At 39.7% G+C, this 27,917-nt stretch overlaps 4 protein-coding genes and 1 long non-coding RNA gene across 9 annotated transcripts; 2 read left to right on the forward strand and 3 right to left on the reverse strand.

Annotated features, from left to right (window-relative positions):
* The first annotated feature begins 1,004 nt into the window (after positions 1-1,004).
* LOC135645695 (lysine-specific demethylase JMJ30-like) lies at positions 1,005-9,831 on the forward strand. 3 transcript variants are annotated; one of them, XM_065164335.1, is made up of 7 exons: positions 1,005-1,592; positions 2,271-2,304; positions 2,380-2,480; positions 3,558-3,689; positions 3,768-3,911; positions 7,784-7,876; positions 8,262-8,845. In XM_065164335.1, the coding sequence occupies exons 1-7, from the start codon at positions 1,101-1,103 to the stop codon at positions 8,451-8,453; spliced, it is 1,188 nt and encodes a 395-aa protein (XP_065020407.1). In that variant the 5' UTR covers positions 1,005-1,100; the 3' UTR covers positions 8,454-8,845. The 3 variants fall into 3 exon arrangements, with proteins under 3 accessions (XP_065020407.1, XP_065020408.1, XP_065020406.1); XM_065164336.1 differs by lacking the exon at positions 8,262-8,845 and adding an exon at positions 9,467-9,831 and having other exon boundaries at positions 2,271-2,480; XM_065164334.1 differs by having other exon boundaries at positions 2,271-2,480.
* Positions 9,832-11,721: 1,890 nt separating this feature from the next.
* On the forward strand, positions 11,722-16,355 carry LOC135645694 (IRK-interacting protein-like). 2 transcript variants are annotated; one of them, XM_065164333.1, is made up of 3 exons: positions 11,722-12,131; positions 12,249-12,597; positions 14,602-16,355. In XM_065164333.1, exons 2-3 carry the CDS (start codon positions 12,331-12,333, stop codon positions 16,123-16,125), a joined length of 1,791 nt encoding a protein of 596 aa, XP_065020405.1. In that variant the 5' UTR covers positions 11,722-12,131; positions 12,249-12,330; the 3' UTR covers positions 16,126-16,355. The 2 variants fall into 2 exon arrangements, with proteins under 2 accessions (XP_065020405.1, XP_065020404.1); XM_065164332.1 differs by having other exon boundaries at positions 11,722-12,597.
* Positions 16,356-16,649: 294 nt separating this feature from the next.
* On the reverse strand, positions 16,650-17,436 carry LOC108953517 (uncharacterized). Its single transcript, XR_001979242.2, has 3 exons — positions 17,297-17,436; positions 17,135-17,230; positions 16,650-17,034 (listed from the first exon to the last, which is right to left on the reverse strand). It is a non-coding gene; the product is annotated as an uncharacterized LOC108953517 (long non-coding RNA).
* A 321-nt stretch (positions 17,437-17,757) lies between these two features.
* Positions 17,758-25,395, reverse strand: LOC135645828 (probably inactive leucine-rich repeat receptor-like protein kinase At5g06940). 2 transcript variants are annotated; one of them, XM_065164617.1, is made up of 3 exons: positions 23,549-25,395; positions 18,697-21,914; positions 17,758-18,340 (listed from the first exon to the last, which is right to left on the reverse strand). In XM_065164617.1, exons 2-3 carry the CDS (start codon positions 21,020-21,022, stop codon positions 17,973-17,975), a joined length of 2,694 nt encoding a protein of 897 aa, XP_065020689.1. In that variant the 5' UTR covers positions 21,023-21,914; positions 23,549-25,395; the 3' UTR covers positions 17,758-17,972. The 2 variants fall into 2 exon arrangements, with proteins under 2 accessions (XP_065020689.1, XP_065020690.1); XM_065164618.1 differs by having other exon boundaries at positions 18,697-21,736; positions 21,849-25,395.
* Positions 25,396-25,541: 146 nt separating this feature from the next.
* On the reverse strand, positions 25,542-26,528 carry LOC103996258 (uncharacterized). Its single transcript, XM_009417139.3, has one exon. It carries the CDS (start codon positions 26,293-26,295, stop codon positions 25,726-25,728), a length of 570 nt encoding a protein of 189 aa, XP_009415414.2. The 5' UTR covers positions 26,296-26,528; the 3' UTR covers positions 25,542-25,725.
* Positions 26,529-27,917: the final 1,389 nt, after the last annotated feature.

Genomic DNA, 27,917 nt, shown 5'->3' on the forward strand with positions numbered 1-27,917 from the left:
TAAATAAAAAATATTTAAGGTTCTACCATCAGATATCTTCCTTTCCTCATGTTATGTAGCTTCTGGTTTAATTAATCAGGTGTGTGTTTTTTTGATATGGCTGCCACATCTTTATTAACAGAGAGTAGTATTGTAGTATAACCTATTTGTCAATCTGCATGAAAGGTCAAGATGAGAAAACATGAACTACTGCACCTATCTTATATGATTCTAGTAAACATCACTATTGACAGAAAAGAAAAAAAAAAAGAAATCCTAGAAATGCCTCACCAGATGCAGCTGAGTAAGTTAATCATATGAAATCTATCAATCTACTCTCACCTTACTGTAGCTGATAGACGAACTCAGGAAATAAATGGTGGCACCATTGAAGATTGCACGGTTTACAGCCTGCCTCATTCCATTTGTTGGTTGCACAAAAAGCATTCAGAGATTAATTGTCAGAAGACAAACATCCATGCATTTTGTCATAACATAATAAAGCTGGGCAATAAAATTTAATTATGAAACAATGCAAGAGTACATATTTGACCACTGTAGACATAAATAATGTCTTAATATCTTTCTATCATACCAACAAGCAGTAAGATATAAATGTCAGAAGACAAACATCCATGTATTTTGTCATAACATAATAAAATTTAATTATGAAATGATGCAAGAGCACATATTTGACCACTGTAGAGATAAATAATGTCTTAATATCTTTCTATCAGACCAAAAAGGTCATTGAGATATTATATATATATTTATAAAATACTTCTAAAATTGAATTTAGGAAAATTATTCAGTTTCTATGTGTATATATATCCTTCCCAGGGCAGTGGGCGGTGACCAGATCCCTCGCCTCGGTCTGAGCGCCATAAGCGGGAGGAGATACTAGATAGATAAGATGCCCACGTCCACCTTGATTGCTGTCTCGATTCCCTTCACGACCCGGTGAGCCCGACCGTGTCGACCTAACTTCACACTACTGCACATGACTTGTTGGTGCCGCGGCCTAATAGGAGGGTAAGAGGTGAATATAACTCGCTACGGCGTTCTAAAATATCTGCCGCTGCGCTTTTTGAGCTTTTCCGTCCACCTCTCGCGTCGTCTCCATGGGTGAAGAACCTGGCGGCGCCGCCCCCGGGTCGGAGAAGGCCGCGGAGACGGCGGTAGGGCTGGTCGACGAAGAGCGGCGGGCCGCTCTGCTGCGGCGCATAACGGAGGAGGGCGGATTTGCATACGTGAGCTCTGCGGAGAAGGCGGCCGGCGGCGATCTCCGGGCAGCGGAGGCGGCGCGGGAGATGGCGTGGGAGCAGCTTCACTCCGGGCCCTGGCACGAGGTTGTCCCCGCGTGGCGGGAAGCCTACGCGATGGCGTGCCTCCACGTGGCGGAGCTCCGGGCCGGGGCCGGCGAACGGAAAGAAGCCCTACGGGCGCTTGACATGGGCCTAATCATGGGTGGGCCGCTACTCCGGCGTGACCTCGACGCGGCCGTGGAGAGGATCGCGGCCGGGAAGGGCGCCGAGAACGATGCGGCCGCCAACGTTGGGGATTGTGCCGACAAGTGGTGGGAGGGAATCTCTAAGAACCGAGACTTGGCAGAGGTTATGAGGCTCAGACTAACAGATAAAAATCATTATTTTAATATAGCGCAGAATTTTCCTGTCAATATAGTTCTAGTATTGAATCCATTGATCTATGGGTATAATTCACTTAGTTATGCTTTGGTAGGATGTTATTTGGATAATTTTCATACCTTTCTTTTCCGGATTTGATGTTTGGAATTGATTTTGGTGTTCATCGATTGCTTTTGACGTACAACTCCACTTTATACTGAATTAATCACAGTTATAGTTTCATTTCTCGTTCTTTTCTGCGTCAACTTTTGGTTCTTTCTTGAGTACGTTATTCTTTTGTTTTCTTTGCTTTCTCAGTTTTACATCTTCCAAGTTTATTTTATTTTTCTTTTTGGGGTAATTTAGTCAAGACCTTATAGATCTTTCAATTTCTTTCGCTGCTTTGAAATGCTGAACGAAGATTGGCTTAAGTTGGTTTTCATAGTTAAATTTCGAGTTTCAGACCATAAAGAATAGTGTTTTATAAATTTTCATAAAAAATACGTATCTTTTCCTCGAAGAATACGAAATCACAAGTGCTATTGAATATGTTTGAGAAGTTGAATTGCTTTTGTGCATCTGTGAGTGGGTGCTTTGTTCAGTGATATTGCACATGGAAAACTATATAAATGAGCCATGCTATAATTTTGTGAACTTGTCTTGTAGGCACTTTCCATTCTGCCAAGCAGATCGCTATCCTGTAAGAAAGTCGAAAAGCAATCATCCCTTTCTTTGGAGACATTCATATATGATTACTTTTTACGTGATTCTCCAGTCATAATCAGTGGCTGCATTGATCATTGGCCAGCAATGACGAGGTGGAAAGACATTGAATACTTAAAGAGGGTAGCAGGAGATCGAACTGTTCCCATTGAGGTGAATAGTCTTTCTTTTTGTTGCTGAATTTATGCCATCATGACAGCAGTTTCCATATGAATGGTAGGCTTAATCCATCATTTGCATTGAAAAACTCTAGAGCCTAAGAGATGAACCAAACCAATGAACTTTTTATATAGGGTCTCGGGTTGTTATTTCTGATTCATAAATAGCAGTGTGTTATTCTCCCTATATTTCAAGATATCCTTGATTTTTTTTCTTTTCAAGCTTCTTTACTGTAATAAATTTAAGAATAGTTCTGTATAAAGATGGCAATTACTACATACAGTCAAACGTAATATCATATACTGTTGGAATTATGAGGTGGCTTGCTTTTTTACATACAAATGATAGCATGCATGCATGCGTTGCAGATTTCACATGTTTTTAGTCTAAGTTTTGTGTTTGTCCTTGCGATCTAAACTGTGTTAATCTGTTCTAGCTCATTAATTTTATGCAACTATTTGTTTATAGTTGTTATCATATTGTTTTTCTCTGTTATTTTGAGCATGCAAATATCAGTCAGTCTTTCATTGGTTTCTAGAAATGAGCTTATGCAGTAACAAGTTGTACTTATGCTAATTAAAACTTAAATACTAATCATTCTTTTGCTTCAAACTTTGAAGTTTGTATGTCTTGCACTAAAGCATTTAATGGCAAACTTGTCATTTACATAATTTATTCTCCTAATTATCCTCTTGCAATGATGATTGATGATTCATGTATTATACTAGCCAAAGAGCAGACGGGCCTGAGAAACCTTAATATATATGCATTAAGTCCACATCACTGCTTTTCCAACTTTGTTTTTCTATCACTATAATTTCTTTTGTCATTTGAAGAATTGGTACCTTTAATTTGATAGTGCCATTTGCTTTATTCACATTGATATCAGCAGCTTCCACGTACATGCGTTCCTTTTCTTGATTACTCTAGCTCGGTCAGCTAAATTTTGTTCTGTTTGATAAATATAAATTTTCAAATATAAGAGTTGAAACTTCATCTCTCTTATGAAGGAAAAAAGGGATATGTTGATCTTGAAAATGACTTCTTAACCTGAAGCTGATTCATGTTTAGGTTGGCAAAAACTATCTCTGCTCTGAGTGGAAGCAAGAGCTGATTACCTTCTCTCAGTTTCTTGAGAGGATTCAATCAACTAACTGCCCTGCCAACTTGCCATACCTAGCTCAGCATCCAGTGTTTGATCAGGTACCTCAACAATTTTCCAGTACTTTCTGCCATCAGACAAATGGTATGTGTCAATAACTGTTGCTAACAAACTGGTAGATTCGAGAGCTACGTGATGACATAATGATTCCAGATTACTGCTTTGCTGGTGGCGGCGAACTCCGGTCTCTTAATGCTTGGTTTGGTCCACTTGGTACAGTGACACCCTTGCACCATGATCCTCATCATAATCTTTTTGCTCAGGTACATTGAGATCACTTTATTTAAGTTAAATGCTAGCACATCAAATGCTCTGTATGTACCTTGGTATTGCTAACTGCATGGTAAAGTGCAAATGACAAATTCACCCATAGTTAAAATACTACATAGGTTAGTATCATTATTTTATACTACAACAACAACAATAACTATAAAACTATAAGTCCCAACTATTTACGATCGGCTATACGGATCTTTTGTCATCATTGAGATATGTAAAAAATCATATGTTTAATTAAGTTCAGAGTACTTAAATCTTTATTTATGGTTTCTATTAAAGTTTTTTTAGGTTTTCTTATATCGTACCACTAATATTAATTATTTTACCTCTTCTAACTATCGTATTTGGAGGTCTCCTCAATTAAATGATTTTCTTTCATCTCATTCTCTATCAAAGTGATATCTAGTTGTTCACGAATAAAGATATTTCTTTTCCTATCTTTCATAGTAACCCCACATATCCATCTCAATATTTTCATCTTGGCAATACAAATTTTTTGTATATGATTTTTCTTAACTACACAACACTTAGATCCATAAAGCACTGTTGGTCTCACAACAGTCTTATGAATATTTTCTTTTAATATCAAAGGTTATCAGATGATCACACAAGACTCTTGATATCCCTTGCCATTGTAACTATCCTGTTTTTACTCTGAATAATATCTTCATCGATCTCTTTATCTTGTTGAATAATTGATCTAAGATACTTAAAACTTTTATTTAAAGGGACTTATTGTTCATCCAATTTAACTATATCCTCTTATTTATTTCTAGAATCATTAAAATTATATTTTATATATTTTGTTTTAGTCCTACTTACTCAAGTTTATAATTAATTCTACTTGAGATCTCATCAACGAGGACAATATCATCAACAAATAACATATATCAAGGAGGTCTATTATTTAAGTGACTAGTAAGCTCATCCATTATCAATGTAGAAAGGTAAGGATTTAATGCCGATCCTTGATGTAATCTTATGCTCATAAAAAACTCACTAGACACACTCCCTATAGTTCTAATACTAATAACTCACTAGACACACTTCTGGGCGACCTCCTAGCTTACAGTTTACAATTCGGGCCACATAAGTGATGAGGGTGCCTCGCGTCACTTTCGGATGACGACCTTGCTCTATACTGAAATCGATTAAGATCCATGTTCATAAGATCTGATATAATTTTACATTGGTTGTCAATGACCTAACGCAACTTTCCACCGTTTTCATCCGGGCTTGGGACCAGCATTGGTGGTGTTATAGAATCATTATTTTATATCTTCCTTTTTACTCCCCCCTGGTTGCTGCAAACACTTGACTGTTTGTGGGATTCTACACATCAGCAGTTGTGTCTGCCTAACACACAAAAAACCCTAGCTATGTCTGCCAGCCTTCTATGGTTGGTAAAGAGAGAAGTTGGATGGATTCAAGGATCTATTTCTCGAGAAAAAGGACTTTTTTTTTAACAGGATGCTTTATTTGCATTCTGACACATAACTATACCTGGATTATATGGGTCGACCAAATTTATAGAGTTGAACGGTTGGTTTGATGAAACATGCTTGGTAATTTTCTATGCAGCAACCTTAGATTATATTTTTTGCACACTGCTATGAATTATAGATTTGCTTGTATAAATGCTTGCTAATTATTGTTAATAAAATCAATTTATTTATAACCCAAGAAAGAATATGAAGATATGCAAAGTGTAGACCTAGTATATGCACCATAATGAAAATAATGGTCTTACTTTGTGATAAATTAATGAATGCACCTTAGCCATTTTATGTGAGCAACAATCTTAGAATTTTTTGTGTTGCTATTAGATTAGATGTTCAGGTGACCTAACTTCAATAACTTAAGCTATTGTTTACTGTGTTCATGTTTTGGAATTCATCTTTACTATTTGTAGATCAATCAAGTGAATGTTAGTGATTTTTGTGGTGTAAAAAAGACCAATTACCATTTATGTCTGGAGAAAAAGAACTTGATACTGGAATAGGTAAACTGTGTCTAGAAACTGATTCGAGTTAGGCATCTCATTTGTTAATTTAGGTAGTATATAGACAGTTGGAGTATTAGTAATTGAGGGCAATTATCTAGCATGTAGGATACTAAACTAATAAATTTATCAATGAGCTTCAGGTCTTATGCTCTAGATATACATCTAGGCAAGGATTGTAATTTCATACCGTACTGGAGTTTCGATCTCAGCTCGAAACGATACGGTATAAGCGTACTGAGTGGTATGCTTAGGTGTACCACTCAGTATATATATAATAATAATAATAATAAGGTTAAAAAATAATAAAAAAGGTGATGTCTCATTTCTTCTCCCCACGCGGAGAGAAGAAACCGAGGAGAAGAATCGGTATATATATATATATATATATATATATAATAATAATAATAATAATAATAATAATAATAATAATAATAATAATAATAATAATAATAATAATAAAAATAAAGAAGGGCGACGTCGACGTCGCCTCGTTTCTTCTCCCCACGTAGGGAGAAGAAACTGAGCGTTCTCCTCACGAAGCCTCGGTGACATCGTCGAGCCTTCTTCTCCCCACGTGGATGAGAAGTTGCCAACGATGCCGAGGGCTTATCGTCTCCTACGAGGAGGAGGCGATATCTCATCTGCGGCATCTAGCGAGGGAGGGCAGTGACAGATAGGGATCGTCGAGGGAGAGTGGTGTCGAATCTTTAGGTTCTCCATTTTATTCTCCCTCTTCTTCCTTCTCCCTCGACTAATACCGCTCGGTAGCGGGCGGCGACGATCGAAAACAACTGTTACTGATCGATTTCGGGCAGTAACGGGGCCGAAACAACCTCAATCGATGGTACAGAAGAAACAATATTTTTGCTAAAAGGCTGTCACACACTATGGAATAAGCCTAATGCTTGCCAAATGACTCAAAAAATAGAAGGTACAAGAGAGAAATAATTATTTTGGTCAAATCTCTTTGTAACAACATTCCATATAGAGTCTGGAACAAAAGTTTTATCAACTCGTTGTCCAAAACTTATAGCTTTTTACATTTACCATCTTGCAAGTCTGCCCTTACTCTTCCATGCCGGCATTCTTTAGTAAAGTGATCACCCATCAGTAAACAGAGCATGCCATTTTTCCTTATTATCATGTGGGCCACTTTGAACGCCAAGGACAGCCATGACTCTATTTTGGCCTTCATTGTTTACATATTGCATTTCAGATTGTTTTTTGCTTATGTGATCTTAGTGGGACCTTTCTTTATAGATATTTTGTTTTTCATGTGTTCAGGTCAAGTTCTTCTTTCTAGGTGGAGTATTCTTATATATCTTTTAATTGGAACGATGCAACATATACTGAATGTTGTTAGCTTATGCTCTTGTATGTTGGCATAAGAATTTAATCTTCATATGTTTTTAAATGGTTTAAACTCATGCGAGCAATGGTTACTAAGTAACATAATTAGAGCCAGAAGAATTTCTTGTCTATGCCCATGGTTGCTATAATTTTCTTTGAACATATTGATTGCATCCAATTTTTTTAATTATTTTATCTGTTTCACCACTGGATGAGAATATTTCAAGTAATTGTGTAAATTTTTTTAGTTTTTTTTTTGTTTGTGTAATTCATTCTTCCAGTAATTGTACTAAAAAAGCTTAGTTTATTTAAAAATTTTCTCTAATGATTGTAAGGAACAAGAAACTGTAGCCAAACAGAAATGAGCTTAACTTGTTAGAACTATCCATTCCACTAGCATACTAATTTCTATTTCACTCTTATGCTCCAACCAAGCAAGATCTTGTATCTTTGATATTAAGAGACTCAATTTGGCAATTTACTTGTTTTGTGCATTTGAAGGTTGTTGGCAGAAAATACATAAGACTTTATCCAGCTTCAGCATCAGAGAATTTGTATCCGCATGCGGAATCCATGCTTAGCAATTCCAGCCAGGTATGCAGTTTCTAGAGGCCTTGACACTGATCTGCATATGTAAATGGCATCGATAGTGGGCTTAACAAAATGGCCTGATATGGGAGTATGGATTTTTCCATGTTGCTTCTATAGACATTTTTGTATGGTACAACTAAGCATATATTCAAGACCCTGAGTATGTTTTGATAGTTATGCTCCAATTCTGGTTGTATCTGGTCCTTGATGATTAACAACATCAGAACCTTTCCATCAATGTGATGATTATTTTTAAAAAATCATTCCTATTTCATTAATGTTTATTATGTATTTGCCAAATACTTTAGTGGATAATGTCAGACAGTATATACTGTTACCAGTTTCTGAAGTGTTCCAATTCTTGGTGTTCTTTTGGATCCGTCTGCAGGTTGACCTTGACAACATTGACTACCAAGAATTCCCAAAGGTGGAAGGTCTGGATTTCATTGATTGTGTCCTCGAGGAAGGTGAAATGCTTTACATTCCACCCAAATGGTGGCATTATGTGAGATCACTTTCGACAAGTTTCTCTGTCAGTTTTTGGTGGAGTGCAACAGCCAGCTCTCTCCAAGGCACATAGTACTAATCTTTGTTATTCCACAACCATTTATTGACTAGGGTGGGATGGTAGAGAATGATAGAAGCACAGGATGCATGCTCCTTCCCATTTAGATACACAAAAGGGCCCACTATTTGGGATCCACCATTACAGGATTTAGTGTTATCGTAGGATGGAAGTCTTATAACAAACCAAAGCATATACTATCACATTTTTGTGGCATTGAAGTAGAACAGCATTGCTACTGTAACTGTTCTAAATCGGCAGTGATACAGGTTCCTTGTTCTTGTCTATTTGGTCATCATGTATCAACTGATCCACTTATACTAGGGGTTTCTTGTAATCTTTTTAACCATTCAACATGGTTCTACTCCGATTATTGTGATATGCAGATGAAACATGATTGATTGCTACTTTGGTAATTGTTTTTGGAGGTGCCTCATCTTTGGATGAATGTTAATAGTGAAATTAAAGGATGCAAACATTTGCTGAAATTTCTTTATGTGATACTTCCATTAGAATTTATTCCCACTTGCATGTTTAGTCTGAGAATCCAAAGTGGGATGTGTGCTTTGTAATAATTAGAATTACTTCCTATATGTAGGTGGAAAGAAGCAAAGTTAAGCAAAAAGTTATAGTACCCAATCTGTAATTGGTTTTACATGATCTTGCCTGCATCACACATCACTTCCTGAGCAAAACATCAAATTTAGGAAATGAATAATTTTAATATTTTGCTAATTAGTCATAGATCAACATAATATTATGATGTCAAACTGTGTTACTGGAATGTTCCATCACATAGATTTGCAACCCAAGTTTGGAATGTGGTATAGCATCAAATGAATTGTGCAGGCACTTTGCGCACCTCAACTTTCTTTAAACTTGCATTATGGTATCAGTTCTTTTCTTATGTCTTGTTAATTGTAGGGCCTGGCAATATCTTGTTTTGTCCTTCTTTGTTCTGTTTCAACTGCTAGAGTGTAAAGAGGATTAAACTTTTGACTTGAATTTGTCTGGCTTTATGAACTTAGATACCAGTCAATCCAGTGCAAAAGAATATTAGAAAAGGATCTTGATGGAAGGAGATGATGTCTGGAGTTGTGTGCAAAATGTTGACCATGCTTGGCATCTTGTCAGAGCCTTATTTGTTCCTGTTGTGGAGGCTACTAGAAAGCTATAAAAGCATCCATTGAGTTGTATTGACTTGTACATAGGGAAAGAACAGAAGCAACAACAGCACAGGAATGTGAATTGATGGATTAGGATGAGAGGAAGGGAGAATATTTTTGCTGATATGTGTCATCTACCTCACACCAAACAGCTGTCCATTGGGATGTACACCAACAGCTCTTCTCATTTCTCTCTAAATTTATTTTTAGCTACTACTTTTCTGCCACTTGAATTTACTAGATCTCCATTGTGCAATCCAGTTGGTTGGATGTGTTGCATCATAAAGATGGATGATGAGGCCTCCTGTAGTGAAATAATCAAAACTCACATGGGTTTGATGCTTGTTTCTGAAGAGAAGTGAGATGTGGGATTGGAAGAACTTTGACTTGGATGCTTGTTTCTAAAGAAACATGAACTGGGGGAGAGAAGAACTTGAGCTGTCTTGGCAGCAGAAAACAAGGGGTAAAGAGATTTCAGCACAATTTAATTCACTCTTTTAAGACCTGCATCTAATTCTCATCCACAACACCAAGTTGGTCATAGAGTACATTAATGTTACACTGCTACATTTATTTGCCATATTAGTGTCACCATCTCTGTAAATTGTGTCATTTTTTGTTCCAATACTTAAATGTACATTTGCCATATTAATGTGCTGTCTCTGTAAATTATAGGCCATTTTTTTTGTTCAAAAGCTTCTCATGCAAAAATGCATGCATGTGGCAAATTATAAATCCTCAAAGATCTTCTCCATCATCCATTCATTGGCTTTGCATGTTATTTTAATTCATGATGCTCTCCCTTGATTCTCTGATGCAAATTAGATTTGAAGGGATGAAGGAAAAGTAGGTGTTCCTTTTATTTCATTGGAGCAAGCATGGAATGATAACTTCAAGGGAGTCAAACCTCAACCAAGAAAAATGGAATTGGGTTGGAAACACTAGAATTCTCCACTGCAGTCTTCTCCATCTCAAGTCAACAAGGGAACAAAGCAGCGGCCACCGCATTGCTCAATATTAATGGTGTGCTCACTGTCCAAGAACATGTATTAAAATGCTCTCTTCTCAAAGCCAATTACCTTCTTATCTTTTCCCCCAGCTGATAGAGCTATATTCGAACAGGGAAAGTGTTCTCTGGGCAACGTGACGAGGGGACCAAGGCAAAAAGCTTTTTGCCTTCTTCTTCTTCCTCTAAGCCCTTTTAGTGGACCTCATAATTCTATCTGGCAATGGCCCCTACCATGTACCAGAAGGATGCAAAAGTGACTGAGAACACAGCGGAAAGCATATAGAGGCCATCACTGGGTGGGTACTGTTTATGTTTGCAAGGCTTCAACAAGCAGCAGGAAGGAAAGAGAAAACTAGCAGAATAATATTCTGCAGAATATGTGCATCTCCAACCGCTGTTTCTCTTTCTTGGCTTCTTTACCTCATGAACGGTTGTAGAAGTTCGTTCTTATGCCTTGGATTGCAGGGGGGCTTTTTGTGGTTTGTAGCGGAGTTTTGACTCGCCCAATAGATGTGCTTCTCGAGTTTGGAGAAAGAAAGCACGAAGCAGAAGGTTTGAACTCTCGAGGAAGTGAGGCCTGCAAGCTCCTTTTTTGCTGCTGCTTACGGCGCATGCATGCCATGGTGCATTATGACAAGAAGCAAAACATGATTGCCATCTCTTTCTCTTTCTCTCTCTCTCTTTGTTTAGAATAGAAAAAGTATGAAGCAATTGCATTTTGCATAAAATCTCTCTCTCTCTCTCTCTCTCTCTCTCTCTCTCTCTCTATCTATCTACTTTTGTTAGTTGTTGTAACCTGACACAAATCGACTGTAGTAACTCTAGCCATAATAAAACTTGCAGCTGCTCACAGAGGTTAAAGAAAGAGAAACTAATATGCTATCTTAGCTGGTTGATAATGACATCTTCAGCATCTATAACACATAATTGAAGCTCCATATCTCAAACAAATCCAATAAAGATTAGATGATGAATGGGGCACGTACTAGTGATGTGCCATCTCCAACAAACAGCCCACTGCTTGCGTCGGTTGTCCTAATAATGCCATCTCCCAACTCTGGAAACAAGCAAGCAACACTAACTCTTATTCTGCAGGCTGATAAGCTAGCTAGAGGACCATGGAAGAATGGATAGTGACAAATGCATCTTCTGATGTTGGACCAAATCCAACAGTCTTAAAGAACATATAGAACCAAGTCCGATCTTGTAACATAAAAGCATTTTGGTGATTTAGGTTCTGAGATGAGCTCAAAGCAAGAGGAGTTGATGCATTCAGATCTCCATGCCATTCCATGTGATGTGACTTTAATGTTGGTGCATTTCTAATTTGCATCATCATGCAAGCAGCCCCTGGAGCTGCCAAGCAGATCCAGGTCAAAGAAGAAAGAGAAAGGTTTCGTTCATGGAAGTAGTAAAAAAAGGCCATGGCAAGTGGTGGAGATGGTGCATCTCTTCATGGTCATTCATGCCACTGAGCACTAAATTATGGAAAGGAGCTTTCTTTTTGGTGGAATACATGTATTTAATGCTTTCCTCCACCCTGTCCTTGGAGTTGTGTGTGCCTTTTACCCAGAACTTGGATTTGCTTTCTCACCCTCTTGTCTCTGCTTTTTTATGCTTCCCTTCCTGCCAAAGGTGGTGTTGTTGGATATGATCACCTCACTCAGGCTACAGCTAGTACCACCACCCCTTCCTGCCGTTGAGCTCGATCCCACCCATGCCATGGAAGATGCTGAGCTCCATGGATTTGCCTAGCGGCGGTGGTGGTGTTGCTGCTGCTGCGCAGGCTCATGGGATCAACAGGCAGCACGTCCAGGCGGCCATTGTGAAGGCAGCTGAGCTGAGGGCGCTCCACGCGGCGCTGCTCCAAGGTGGCTCCGGCGGCAGCCCCGCCGCGGTGAGGTTGCCCGCCGGTGCTTCCCCTTCCGTTTCTCGCGGAGCTAGCCAGTTCACGGTACCTGAAGATTACCCGGTCTTCACGCCGGTGAGTTCTTGCCGCTCATCTGATTCGGCTTTTGCGCCGCTCTTGCTTGTAAAGTTTTGGTTTTTCTGTCGAGTGTACCGCTCTCCAGTGAGGAAGGTGGCATTTTGTTACATGCTTTCTTGATCGATTGGGGGGCATGTCATGGCATCTCTTGACAGATTCTTGCTGATTCCTTTGTTTCTTGTTGGATACATGACGTTGAGCTAACATTACTCCTTTCTAACCAAGTTTATTGATCTCAGTGAGTGTTTTGGTTACGGTACGGATTTTAAGCACTTGGGCTTCTGCTAGCTTCCAGGGTTTCTGCATCCCCTTCAGTCTTGTTCTAATCACATTTTAATGGATTATACTATCACTGTATTGTATTCCCCATAGGAGCTGTGGGAGTAACAGTGTGTCTTGGTTTCTTTATTTGGATTCTTGCATGTATGATGTGTAGTTGAATCATCTTATTATTGCCTTCGATACTTTGGCTGAATGGTTATTTGCTAGTTTACCAAAAGTTCATTACAGCTTGATGAGTGGTTAAAGTGTTTGCTAGATAACAATTACAAGCTTTTGGTGGCTTTTCTCATTAGATTGTCTTCATGTATGGAAATGAAACAAGGAACAAAATAAACTCTTGAGGAAAGGAAACCAAAAGCAACAAAAGTGAATACCAATGAGTAACAAATGGTCTGCATGACTTAACAAGAGGGCAAAATTGTTACTTTTTGAGAGGACAGCCTTAGTTTTGAAGCAAACCTTTAGCTGAGAAAATAATCTCATAGTTTTGAACCTCTCTTTTTAATGCTTCTATTTCATGTCCTATTGTGAGTATTTAAATTACCTGCATTAACCCAAGAGGAAGCACCTGTGTGGTTGTCTCTTTATGGTTCTTTACATGCTTAGAAATCCATGCAAAAGAATGAGAGAGCCGTGTGTTATCTGTTCTCTCTCAAAGTAGGAACTGTCTTGCAATTGTTTGAATGGATAGATTGGACTACTAATGTCCTAGTTTTATTAATCTCGCTTTATATCCTCTTGCTCTCACTTATCTTTGTTTTCCCTTATTTTTCTATAAATCAGCATATTTACTATCTTGCCGAACCTTTCACAACACCAAGATTGATCTGTGTTAGTTTTCCCAATTTCAGGTTGATGAACATCATCCTTGTCCCAAAATACACTCATGCAAACATGAGCATACTATATGTCATGAATCTTGATGGTGCTCTCTACTCAGTTTCTCCTCTTTAATCAATTTGTGAGGATCTTGAGAGTATCAGAATATTTATTAACCTTGGTAGCTCTTTAATTTTTGACTCATTTATGTTATCCTTTGAGTTGACTTTGACCAATTGATGCAATGCAATATCTAAGCTTCTCCCAATTCCTTCTACCAATTAGTATGGTTCTGTGAAGGAGTGAGATCGATCAGTTCCTGAAGCTATTCTAATTAAAAGGGCCGCATTTTGGTTAATTTTCCATCTATTGTAGAAGAAATATGATTTTACATCTTTCTGGTTATTGTAGAGGAAATATGATTTTACATTTTCCTGGTTACTGTAGAGGAAACACGAGTGCACTAGAAATATTTTGTAATTTATTATCATCTATCTTGATCCTCTGTTGTACATAGATACTAGACGGGAATGAATGCCAGCATGAAACAAGTTACTCGCTACATTCCTTTTTTATCTTATTTATTGGACATGCTTCTAGAGCAAAATTATGAAACAATTACTCTTAAATTGTGTTTTTATAGGATTCTCATGCTGGAATGTTAAAATTATTCAATTTGGTAATTTCCTGTAAGTTTCTGGTCTATTTTCAGAACATTTCACTGAGTTACTAGGGATTATACTAATTATTAGATAAAACTGATAACATTCTAATTGCTCAAAAAAGAAGTGCTATTTGGAACCATGCTTCCAGGATTGTTGTCAATTGCTCTTCTATTCAATTTGTTTCATTGTGTGGTTTGTCAAATAATCTTCCCTTCTTTATTGAGATTTCCAACAGAGTTATGAAGAGGACCCCCTGCCCGGATACCACTATTTTCATCCGGAGAATAGAAGCTTATCGCAAATCTGGAATGAAATCGGTCTGGAAGAAGGAAAAGATAGTGAAGCAGTTGCCTTTGTTAATAGAAGTACGAATAAGCTTTCTCCATCAATCAGTGAACTGCACATTCCCTCTGCAATTGAGAATGTATCCAATGGAACCTCATGCGCTAACCATATGCCCCCGCTGCAAGCCTCTTCGGAAGCTGATGATGTCAAGTCCTTAGGTAGAAGAACAGAATCTGGAGAATATACAACAGTCTTGACAAACGATACATGCAACCAAGAAACTGTAAACATGGAAGTGGGTGGTGATCGGAAGAACCTCAAGAATGCCAAGCGCACAGAGGTCTCACACGATCCCGAGCAATCTGTAAAGACACACATAAAACACAGAGGGTCAGGTCTTTCATGGTTGTTTCCAAAATCAAAAAAGAAATCCAAGCCGGAGATGTCACCGAAAATGATGGAATCTGAGGGCATGTCCCAAATCTTGAAGGAATGGGGGGTTCTATCACTGGAATCGCTGAAGAAGGAGCTCCTCGAGGCCAATGAAAACAGGGATGCTGCACTGGCAGAAGTCTCAGAGATGAGGTCCTCATTGGGAGAGCTGCAACAGAAGCTAGTCAGTTTAGAAGCATATTGTGCAGAGCTGAAGAAGGCCTTAAAACATGGTATGCATCCAAAGAGTTCCCAGATTTCGGACAGATCTAATTTGTCAAAGAGAACAAAGGCCATGAGCAGCAACAGAGACAATTCGATGCCTGTGAGCCAAGAGGTAATGGTTGAGGGCTTCTTGCAGATAGTTTCAGAAGCCAGGCTCTCAGTCAAGCAGTTCTGCAAGATGCTCATCCACCAGATTGAGGAATCCGATGATGATCTGTCAGAGAAACTAAATTTACTTCTCCAGCCACATCAGATGGCACTGATCACTGGTAAGTACTCAAAAGGAGTTATCTATCATTTGGAAGCATTCGTAAACCAAACTCTATATCAGGATTTCGAGAACTGTGTGTTCCATAAGAATGGTTGTCCAAAATTTCTGGATCCCCGGGAAAAGTGCAGGGAGAACTTCTCATCTTTTGTTGGGCTTCGGAATTTGAGCTGGAACGAGGTGTTGCAGAAAGGGACCAAGTACTACAGTGAGGATTTCAGCAGGTTTTGCGATCAAAAAATGAGCTGCATTGTTTCCATGCTTGATTGGTCAGCGCCATGGCCTGAGCAGCTTCTGCAATGCTTCTTTATCGCCGCCAAGTGTATTTGGTTGCTCCATTTGCTGGCCTTTTCCTTCAGCCCACCCTTGACGATCTTGCGTGTCGAGGAAGATCGTGAATTCAATCCCCTCTACATGGAGGATATTCCCTTGGACAGGCACAGACCGCAAGGCGCTACCCGAGTTAAGATCATGGTGATGCCGGGATTCTATGTTCAAGATAGGGTGCTGAAGTGCAGGGTCCTCTGCAGGCATGGTTCTGTACCATAATCATTCGTTCCAAAGAATTCTTTTCTTTTTCTTTAGCACCACATTTCGGCTTTCTGGAGTGATCAAAATTGATATTTCATCTCCATAACTGCATGCTTCTCTTTTAATCTCTCTTCTCGAGTACAGTTTGTAATATCCAACTAACCACAAGTGACCATTTGGAGAACTTGTAGTGGATCCTGTCATAATTATGAACAACTAAAGAAATTTGATCACAGTTACCTGATCCATTCATTGGATTGTGAATTGGTGAAAATATAGAGTTACCGGATGTCAACTATGATATTTGTCTGGTTTACACTAAAACGACTGCTTGTTCCAATATATAAAATGAAATAACATTTATTTATTTCAGGTAATTATTACCTGATAACATCCATGCTTAATTGAGCAGATGAGGCCAATGAACACAGAGAACAGTAAACTTTTTGCTCAAGATCTTCCAAAGACGGCCAAAGTTTCGCAGCTCCAGCTCTCCTAGATTTTGATCCTAGAAATCGATGAGAAAAAAAGTGGGCAGAAGACAAGATTTTTCTTTCAACGCAAATTGAAACGATTGAATAAAGCAGAATAAAAAACCTTTAAAACTTGGTGAGAATAGAACTGCTATAAGTCAACGCAAATTGAGAAACAAAAAGGAAGAAAACACTATCTGCAGGCAGGAGCTCACCGATGTGAAATTTTCTTTCCATAAGAATTTTCTTTTCCTTTTCTTTCTGAAAGACATAAATCAATTGAAGAAACAAATAGCTAAAGCTCCAATATCAGAAAAAAATTTATAGTTCGCGTATATACTGAAATGTCAGCCATGAAGCTGCTTATGTTGAGTGCAGTGTTGTGAGCATCCATGGAGGTTTTGGTGGGTGTTGTGCTAATGTTCTTCCTCACTCAGAATCTGTTCCACAAGTCCTAAAAAGATCGAGACCATAACCATCGACTTACTGCGATCTATTCAGGTTGTAGATGTTCCCAACGAGAAAGGCCACCAAAAGAATCAACAGTTATTTACCTGATTGAACTGTTTGATGCTCCATTGTTTAGTGCAATAGCTTTCTTCCAAGCACCTTTGTGCTTCTAATATCCAGTCATGGAAATTTTGATGTACCTGAATAAGAATCGTCAAAGCTATTCATTCTTGATGGCATCATCTATAAATATAACAGGTGCATACTAGAAGGAAGACGAAGGTATCGGGAGAAAATGACTGTAATTTGCTAGCCGGGTTATCTTCTAATCTCTGCCATTGTTTCTTTGCATCTTCCGGTTTTGGGATTAAAGCTGCTGATGTGTTGAAGTTTAGGATTCTGTGTCTTTTTCAGGCCACGCACAGTAGATGAGAGTTGACTTTTGTTTAGCTCTAGAGGATTGATCTGTCCTCAAAGTCAAACATAAGCAGCAATAGGACACGAAGATCGGAGTTGCTTTCTCATATTTTTCACACGTTATTCAACTTTGTTTGAGGAAGAAATCGAAAAATACATATTTCTAATTTTTGTAGGCCACGGGGGATGAGGGTTGACCTTGGCCAAGGGTCAAACGTAAGCAGCAGCATGTGAACACGACGATTGGGATTGCATTGTCATATCGTTCACAATTTCTTCTTGAAAATAATTATAAGCTGATATCTCAAAGTAGCAAGTCAAATCTGGTAGCTGATAACTCAACTGATGCAACAAGTACTACTCCATATCACTATTTCTCACTGTACAAACCTCCAAATCAAACTAAAAACCTCAGAAAATACAAATAAAAAACAACAACAAAATAGATTAAGCTATGTAAAACATTTTATCCTTTCTCGCACTCTTTGCAGATTGGAACCACTAGAACTGGCAGAGAGTTCTTGTTCACTGCTGGCCCGAAGGCAGCAGCTCACCGGAGCACATTGGAGGGTAGATGATTGGCTCGAGTGACTGCAAAGACCGGACAACCTCAATGATCGAGGGTCGCTTCTCGGGCAAAATAGCAGTGCAGCGAAGAGCAAGCTCCAGTACTTCCAACATGTCTCGCTGTGCCGTGCCAGAGATCTTAGGATCCAGTATTTGTGGAGCTCCATTGGTCATGTTTACTTTCCTTCTTACTAACTTGACGACGTCGAGCATCTCCCGAGCTTCTGGCTGCTCAGCTGGCCTTCCGGTGATGAGTTCCAGTAGCACAACCCCGAAGCTGTACACGTCCATTTCCTCTGATGGTTTCTTGCTGCTGCAACCATACTCTGCAACCATTAGCAGCATACATTATCATGCAGTTTCCAGTGCCAACTGCTTATAATGAAGCAAGGCAATGTTCTTGGCATCTATAGCAAGTAGATCTTGTTGTTACAATTTCAGCTAAAGGAAATTATATTAACCATTACTAGAGTGCAGTGCATTACGTCTGTAGCATAAAAGAGACTTATCTACTATTTCACTCAAGAACATCATGTGGCTGTAATTTGTATATCATCAATGTTATTGTGATTTCAATCCACTTCAGTACAATTGATGCAAGAAGAATAAAGGCATCTCATGATTAAATTGGCTTGACACCGAAAGAACTGCAAGCAATGTTTTCTCACATTATATAGCATACCTGGAGGCATATAGCAGTAGCTACCCAACTCGGAAGCTACTGATGATTTGTATGAGGTCTCCCCAATCACACGATCAAGGCCAAAATCGGATACCTTTGGCTCAAAATCATCTCCAATGAGAATATTGTTAGATTTCATGTTCCTGTGAAGTATCTGCGAGACATAATCTTTGTGAAGGTAGAGTAATCCTTGTGCAGATCCAATTGCCAGTTTGAGGCGAAGACTCCACTCGAACGAAAAGCCCGGTCGACGAAGAGCATCTCCTAAGCTCCCCTTTCGCAGGTACTCGAAGATGAGAAGAATGGTGCCTTTGGAGTAACAAAAGCCCAACAGCTTGGTCAGGTTCCGGTGCCTGGCCTTTGCCAGTATCTTGATCTCCGACTTCACCTTCCTGAAAGATAAATTACTGGAGTTGAGCAATCTCTTGACTGCAACAAATTCTCCCCCTGGTAGCTGGACGACATGAACTTTGCCGAAAGCTCCTTCACCGATTGCATTTTTCTCGACTAAAGCCATCAGCAGTTCCTCCTCTGTGATCCTGAGAGGATAAAAGAACACTGATTTCCATGTACATGGATTCGACTTGCTTCGAGACAACCTATATACCACATACAGTCCTGCAGTTAATACCATGAAACCAACAGCAATGGACATCACGATTACTGCCCAAATCAATCTGTTGGTGTTGAATCTCTGCCTTCCCGGTGGCACATTGCATGGATTAGGCAACCCAGGTCCACACAAGCCTGGATTCCCCTGTAGAAATGAAGCTGGAAGACCAGAAACCAGAGAAGGTGGAACACTTCCTGATAGCTGATTGAAAGAAACATTGAACAGAGCAAGTTTTAAGTTTTGAAGCTCCAATGGGATCTCGCCACTGAGTTTATTGTTGGAAATGTCGATGTACGTCAACACCGGCAAATGCCCAAGAGAAGGTGGGATGTTCCCGGTGAAACTGTTGTCTGCCAAGGATAAAGAGACCAACTTTCTGCAGTTCCTGAACTCCGGGATGGATCCAGTGAGAGAATTGTGGGACAAATTGATGATGCTCAAGACAGGCGAATCAAAGATGCTCTCAGGGAGATTGCCAGAGAAACCATTAAGCGACGCCGAAAACCTGTACATGGTGTGAACCAGACCGAGACCTCGAGGAATTCTACCCGTGAAGCTGTTGTTGTCGATCTGAACTTGCTCGAGCCGAGAAGACACTCCAACCAGATCGGGTAGTTCGCCCGAGAACTGGTTGTTCTCAGCTCTGAAGAGCTTTAACTCTGGCAATGACCATAAACCAGATGGAAGTTCCCCAGCGAAGCTATTGTCGTGCACCTGAAACCTCTCGAGACTCGAGCATTTCTCGATGATATTAGGAATTGGACCAGTGAAGGAGTTATCGTGAAGACTGAGCTCGATGAGAGATTTCCCATAACAAACATCAGTAGGAAATGATCCGGAAAGCATGTTCTGAGAGAGATCCAGAGTAGTCAGCTTCAGAAAGGCCAACCCAAACCCCAAGGGGATTTTCCCTGTCAAATTGTTCTGGGAAAGGTCTAAAACCTTCAGTTCACGAAGACCTAGGAAGGATTGAGGAATGGCACCGTAAAGACCAGATCTTTGCATCAGAAGCCATCTCAGTTTAGCCAGTCTCCCGATTTCTTGCGGCAGTTCAGATGCCAAAGATGGGTTCTGAGACACGTCAAGAAGGACAAGCTCACTCAAGTTTCTGAAGAGGGGAGGATGGAGGATACCTGAGAACAGATTACTTCCCAAGTTTAGAACCTGGAGGCTGCCCAAAGAACCCAAGCTGAGTGGTATCTGCCCTGCGATGCGGTTCCTGCTGAGATCAAGTGTGGTGAGATTGGAGAGCAGAACTATCTGGTCAGGAAGAGTTCCCCAGAGGAGATTGTTGCTGAGGTTGAGAGTGACGAGTCCGGCGCACTCAGAGAGCTGGAGAGGGATGAGCTGGTTGAAGAAGTTGTTGGCAAGGTTGAGGTGGGAGAGCTGAGGGAGGTGGCAGATGGAAGGAGAGATGTCACCAGAGAGGTTGAGGTTGTGGAGATCAACAGAGGTAACCAGAGAAGTGGCGTTGGAGCAAGTGATGCCAGTCCAGTTACAGTGGGTTGTGGAGTTTGGGGACCAGTTGGACAGAGCCAAGGTAGGGTCCTCGATGGAGGACTTGAAGGTAAGGAGGAGGTCTGATTCAGAGGAAGAGCTGAGGGTACTGAGAAAGGATAGAAAGAGAGGAAGGAGGAGAGTGCGGAGAGCTGAGGAGGAAGCCATGGCAGCAAGCTCTCTGGTGTTCCTTCTTCCCACTCCTTGTGTCTGCATCAGATTTGTATTCTGCTGCGAAGGAAGGATTGTGTTTGACTTCAGATGCAGTGATGCTGCGGCACTGTTTGCTGTCTCTGAGTCGCCGTGTTGGCTGTTAGATTTAGTCCTTGGGCATTAAAGAGAGACAGATACAGAGAGTCCTCCTCGGTCAGTGAATGTACTGCAGCAGTCAATCCGACTCCATTAATCGATGATCAGTTATTCATTTCAACATCATTGTTGCTAAACAATTAAACATTGCAGATAAGACATGCTTGGGATAAACAAATGGAGAAGATTACTGCTGATAGGGATGCAGAATCCAAAGAACCCGTGAATCCGATATGACATGTCAGAAATCTCTGAAGCAACAGCGGAAGAGACAAACCGAGTCCACCCGCCCAGTTCTCTCTCTCTCTCTCTCTCTCGCTCTCTCCCCGATAGTTGATACAGCTACGTCCAAAAAGGCGCATCGCTGTGCACTTTAAATTGCTGTACTCGGATGCTCTGCTTTCTTTTTTCCTTTTTCTCCCCTCTGAAGTCTAAACCATAGGAAGTGGCAAGTCAATGCACATGAAATGTTTTTGGCTGGAAGCTACCCGTGATTGATTCAATTGTCATGCTCTTAATCTGCGGTGGATGTTGTTGTTTGATGACCAAATGCTGCAGCCCATCCAGCGTCGATGGACAAGAGATCTCCAAGAGCCACAACATCCTTCATCCAAGTTCTTTCTGAAGGTGTCAGCCATGAAATAAGTCTATGGGCTTAATGATCACAGACACAAAGACACAACCCACTCGAAGAACATGACAACACGGTGGTCTTTTGTGCTCGAGCACGTACCCCACTAGTCAAAACCTTAAGCAGGGGATTGCAATGTACTTTCCCTCTTCAAATTATCTTCTTTACCTGACAGGTAAAATGAACACTGATCAAATTGATGTAGTCTTGCTCTACTACCACTTAAAATTACATGATCTGATCTCCCAGAGAAGAAGAGAAATCCTAATCCCAACCAAGGACTCTTTTAGATAACAGTGGGGCCATTGCAATGAGTTAATGGCAATGGGTGTGGCCTGCTGTGGTGTGATGACTGATGTCCCATGATATGGACCTTTCAAGTGGTGAGGACTGCTTCAGCTCTGAATGAAATAAATTCTTGAGCAGGAAGACCACTGCACACCAATATAATAGCTCTTGTCCTGGAACACATTAATTTGGGGCTATGATGCAAGAGTAACATCCATGGAGTTGACCTACCTCAGCAAGGATGATGAAAATTGTTACATTAAGCATGTTCTTAATGCACATTTTGCACTATTATTATTAAACTATTATTTAGCATGTACACTGTTATGTTATTCTATGTTTGCAAAGGATTTCTTGATTGGTTTGGAGAGTTTGGTCTTCTCTGGGAATGTGAAGTTTCTATATGGTTTACTTGGGCACTGTTCTAAGCACTTATACAAGGTGGGGAGCCCAATTGGACACTGAGGTCATTAATTGTATTTGGTCATATTTTCTGACTTAATGATATGAAGTTATTTCACAGCAAATAGCAAATTTTACTAGTATGATGGAAGGAAGAGAACCCACATTCACTTTTTAGCTGTACACCATCCAAGGAGAATGCAACATGCCGAAGTTTAGATCACAATAATGTTGCAGCATGTAAATATGTAATCATATGTATATGCTGCAAATGATATATTGTATGCAATCAAGTATTTGTAAGTAAATTACTTCTAATTAAATTTACAGATGGCATAGATTTCTAGGCAATCAAATAGCTTGTTAGTTCAAGCCTACATGCTAATTCACTGGGGGATATTATTCAAGATTATCCAAAACTATAAGTGCTGGGTTTATTTTGAAACTAAGTTCTGAGTTGTAGTTGAGGTGGCAATCTAAGTACAGCACTAGATGGGTTTACTAACACTAATTTGATCTTAAGCATTTTATGATAGTGATTAAAGCTTAATAAAGTTAGTAGATCTGTTATCTCATCAAGTGAATTATCATAAAATGATATCATAACTAACCTAGTACTAAACATGATAAGATATTTAAGTAAGAAAGGACTTTTGATCCTAACTTGACTATTCATCACGATGTGTGAAGTCACAATTGAACTACAACTTACATGCACCATGTTATATTTTGATTTTGAGTTATTTTTGTTTACATGAGAATATTAAAATACTAAGTGAGAAAGCTTGTATTGAAAGACGACCAATCAACTAATAAAGACTAGACGAGTCTACTACCATTAACACTAGCTTAAAATGGAAAGTTCGATAAGGTTGATAAATCAGTTATAGTTATCTGGACTGTGACATACCATCTGTGTAAGACCATTTCTTTCATAATTATATGGGAATCTAATATGTAGAAGAACATGAATGGGGTTGCACAAGGAATATAGTCCAATCTAACAGGAGATTCTCATCAGCACTTTAGCCATTTAAGGGTAACCCAGAAAGAAGTGGAAGTGAAAACATGCAAAAATATTTCGAAACCAGTTGTAAGGAACTCACTCATACCTATCCTTGAGTAATCCATAGATCCACAGCCTGCATCATAACCTGTTCAAAAAGACCCTTTGGGTGGTTGAACATTAGAAAGATAAGGTCTATGGCATCATCAAGTTCTAATTTTATAGACTGTAATGGAAAAGGTTACATTTTGAGGTCCTGACATTTTGCATATTCTTCCGACCATAATTATGCAAAACTGGGGAATGAAATCTCTTTACCAGTTAAGTAGTGTGCAAAATACATTCACTATCAGAAATTTCAAGCTAAACAGCCAGTTGATTTTACTGGTCTCAGTCCATGAAAGAACAGAAAGGCAATGACATACTTTGAGAGTTTGAGTAACAATTATCCCAGTTCATTCTTTCAGCTTAGAGTGCCAACCCAAATGTCAAGCTGTTGCATAACAATCAATAACCCAACAATAGTACTTTCGGGACAGAGAAATATATCTCTGCTAACATGCGGCTCTAGTAATTGTTATCAGCTACTAGCCATAAATTACAGCAAATAGATATCTAAAATTGAAAAGGAACAGGTGCAAAATTATATTCAAAAGCCACATTTGCTTGTTAATGAGAATCACCAACAAATGATTTCTGGCATGAAATAGGACATTCATAATGACAACAGAATAGCATGCCATAAAGACATCATAGTGGTAAAGAAGAGAAGATAAAGATTTATGAGGTCCCCATGGTATTAGTCAGATACAGCAACTTCAAATACACTTGCAAGTGCCAAAAAAAGAAAGTACTGCAACTCTGCATGGGATTGGTGATTATTGGAAAAAACATATGAAGAAGAATGCATAGAGGAAAAGAGATAAGGTGCCATAATTATGAAGAGAACCAAATAGGATGTATGGTCATGACCCATTAACTTGTTAAGCAACTTGGCCAAAGATGCTTAAAGTCAAGTTAATGATAGTACACTCATCAAATTCTTATAAGTGAACTCAACTATTTATCCACTATTAATATGGGATTAAATTTAGTGTTATAATTGCTGTGTTACAATCTTACAATGTATCACTTATCAAAAAAAAAATTGCAATGGATGATTAATTGATTAAGTGAATGAAATCATAGTCAGATATTTAGATTTTCTTTTTTCAATGGGAAAAAGGGTGGATCATATGTTTGCACCAGCAAAAGTTTCATGAAATATAAGCATTGATGGTATTAGAGATATGTACTCAATAATGAAACGCAAAGCAAAATTAACTGAAGCCGAATGATTAAAAAGCAGAAATTTTGGATTGGAAAGTAAAAGACAATTGAATAAATTACTCATCAGATACTTCACATCAAAGGACTGGAGAGAAACATAAGCCAACCAGCTAAGCTGAGGAAAAGAAGAGTGTTGACAAAAATAATGTTAATTGCATGGAAATCATAAAAGATACTGGCAGATGTATGCTACAGAATTGTTAGTAGGCAGATAAACCCTCCTTTACATTGAGGTCATTTAAACTGCCATTTTAGGTGCTAATGTTCTGTAAATTATGGAGGATCCTAGAATAAGGTAAGATATGACAATACAGGTATGCAGTCAACAAGATTTTTCCTTTTCACCCCATGATTAGCTCAAATTCAAGATGAATCCTTAAATATTGTGACTGTTCATCTCAAGATGAATCCTTAAATACTGTTCATCTCAACTCCTAGTGCATCGAGAATTAAACTGGTATCAGTTGATCAAGGGTAAAGATGATAAATGAATTTTATCCTTGTAACTAAAAATGATTCTACTTTTTATTGTTTCGACAAGAGAGGAAGGCCTCGAACAAGATGCGCATAGATATAAACTACCAATACTCCAAATATATCGAAAGAGAATTAAAATGAATCACATATCCCATTGATCAGCAACCTCAAGTTTCCACAAGGAGGCAAACTCCAACAATTTCTATGCATCTAGTTCACCAAATCACACAATTGTAACACAGCTCTATGGTAACAAAAAGAAGCACAACAGGAGAACAACAACACATCCGAGCTTAGGCAACAACAACAAGGAATAGCTGACAGCAATTTCTGAAGCATTTCTGAGTACATTATCCAATAAAGGACCATCAACGACAACATCATAACCTTATTCTATGGATTTCAAATGGATCGCAAGAGGGGAACAACACCCTTACCTTTGTCTCTTGTGTTTGGCCCTTCACAGATTGCATGGCATCAGCAAGAAATGGCCGCGGAGGCCTCGGCCTCCAGATACTTGCAGATCCTCTCGACGACCTCCCTCCCCTTGACGCTGTTCTGCTGGAACCTCTCGGCGCACCGCTGCTCCACCTTCTCGGCGACGGCCGCAAGCGCCGAGAGCGGCTTGCACCGAATGCTGGTCTGCTGCCGGAAGGCGGTCCACCCCTCCGGCAGGTCCGGGTGGGGCCGGTAGGTGGACCGCTCCTCCACCTCGAGCAGGCCACGGAGGCTGGCGTTGCGGACCACGATCTCCATGGACCGCCCGCGCGCGTCGACCACCGTGGACTCCACGCAGTGACAGACGACGGCATCCTGGCCGAGGATCCGGCGGAGGATGAAGGGGAGGGGTGGCGACCGGACGGTGATGGAGCGGACGGCGTGGAGGCGGCCGGAGGCGGGGTCGAGGCGGCGGTGGAGGGTGTGGACGTCGACGATGTGGGAGAGGAGGGCCGGGGTGTCCGGATCCGTGAATTTGCGCCAGGCGGCCGTCGTCACGCGGTCCCACGGGTGGTGGTACACATGATCCTGTGTGTACGCGCGGACCATCGGGCGGCACCGGAGGGGGCGGACCTTAGGTTTCAGGCGGAACGGAGATTAGGCTTCTGTGACAAGCCGAGGAGCTTAGGGTTGTGCGGCGGCGAGGGCGTAGTGAGGAGGAAGAAGAAGAGATCAAAAATGGAAGATGGGGTTTTACATATGCATCTGAAGACAGAGAGAGACGGTCGGAGGAGAAAGGCATAGAGTCACTCGGTCGACTCGGCCGAGTGGGAGCCGAGTTCAAGGTTCGGGTGGGAGCATGCGGGGCTCTACGATCAAAACCCGGTCGGGTTTTGTTAACCCGACGAGATTGACTCGAGTGACAACCGAAGACCGTCTTTTTCTATTGATTGGGTCAGAAACGGAGTCTGAGCTAAACCCTTTTTTCTATTGATTTAGATACGTGCAAAGCATACGAGTAGGAAAGCTTATACATTAATTTCTTACATACTAATAAATTGTTATCTTTCTTGATTCATTGTATGCTGTTTCTTTTAATTAATAAGCCGATAGGAATCACAATCGTAAAGTCAAGAAATGGTTGATCAGACGGTTCAAAATTTTTCTTTGCATTTCAGTGCATCAGATAATTTTCCGATAGGGAATAAACTCTTAATATTGAGTTAATAATTACAACAATCATCTCACCCTTTAGTATCAAAATAGTTTATATACATCGGCTTAGTTGTGAATAATCAAATAATTATATTATAAACTCTTTAATTTTTTCATCATTTCAAGAAATGATAATTCTAGTTATCTAAATCTGACTAGTCACTGAACATTAATTACGACTACAATTCCTTTGTTGTGATGAGTTCCAAATTGATATAAATATTTATTCCTTTGTTTTATTATATTTTAATTTTTCAAACTAATATGAACAACCAAAATAAATTATACATCATATCATATTGGACTATGGAAGATGGATTACCCTTATAAATCAATTTATTTCTTTCCACTTTCAGCATTAGAGAATAGAATATTAGTAGTGCAAATAGATCTTTATCATATCATCATTGAGTCGACAAAAAAATATTTTTAAGCAATATGATAATAAGAAAAACTAGTTTTTTGATATTGGAAGAAAGTTGTATCGAGATTTTGGAATCTTTGATAGATTAAAATTTTATTATGTTCGTAAATACTATCCTGCATCTTGCATGATTTTCCAAGAATTCAATTTATGGAGCTCATATTTGTAGAACGATTCCAAGAGTTCACACCCATCTTTCAGCTTGAACTCGGGCATGCTTCATAGTCTATCAGACATAAAGTTCCATGTCAAGCCAATCCAAAGTCAACTGTCACTCTTCTATGGCCTCTGAGTTCACAGCCTCACCAGTTGACTTGGCTTCTCTTTCTCTGCAGGGAAGATTTGTATGCAGTGTGACTGACTACCTACTGTGCTGATGCCGCCTCAGCTTGCATCTGCTCTTCTCTCATTTCTAACCTCCACAGAAACAGGGCTGTGATAGAATCAACAAGGCCTCAACTTTCCATATCACAAAGCTGAAACCATCCCTTAGCTCACTGTAATCACTTACTAACTCAAATAAAACAAGACACACTTTTGTTCTTGATTCATAAACAGCTAACTCTTTTCCGTGGTTGATATTTTCGATCAA

The sequence above is a fragment of the Musa acuminata genome, chromosome BXJ3-8, assembly GCF_036884655.1.
Source record: "Musa acuminata AAA Group cultivar baxijiao chromosome BXJ3-8, Cavendish_Baxijiao_AAA, whole genome shotgun sequence".
NCBI lineage: Eukaryota > Viridiplantae > Streptophyta > Magnoliopsida > Zingiberales > Musaceae > Musa > Musa acuminata.

Bases quoted from the DNA above. Each gene is read 5' to 3' on its own strand.
- LOC135645828 (XM_065164617.1), bottom strand. From the start codon at position 21,022: ATGCAGACACAAGGAGTGGGAAGAAGGAACACCAGAGAGCTTGCTGCC. The intron at 18,341-18,696 runs GTATGCTATATA...TAATGGTTGCAG, and splicing joins CTACTGCTATATGCCTCCAG to AGTATGGTTGCAGCAGCAAG.
- LOC103996258 (XM_009417139.3), bottom strand. From the start codon at position 26,295: ATGGTCCGCGCGTACACACAGGATCATGTGTACCACCACCCGTGGGAC.
- LOC135645694 (XM_065164332.1), top strand. From the start codon at position 12,331: ATGCCATGGAAGATGCTGAGCTCCATGGATTTGCCTAGCGGCGGTGGT. The intron at 12,598-14,601 runs GTGAGTTCTTGC...GATTTCCAACAG, and splicing joins ATTACCCGGTCTTCACGCCG to AGTTATGAAGAGGACCCCCT.
- LOC135645695 (XM_065164334.1), top strand. From the start codon at position 1,101: ATGGGTGAAGAACCTGGCGGCGCCGCCCCCGGGTCGGAGAAGGCCGCG. The intron at 1,593-2,270 runs GTTATGAGGCTC...CTTGTCTTGTAG, and splicing joins AGAACCGAGACTTGGCAGAG to GCACTTTCCATTCTGCCAAG. The intron at 2,481-3,557 runs GTGAATAGTCTT...ATTCATGTTTAG, and splicing joins ATCGAACTGTTCCCATTGAG to GTTGGCAAAAACTATCTCTG.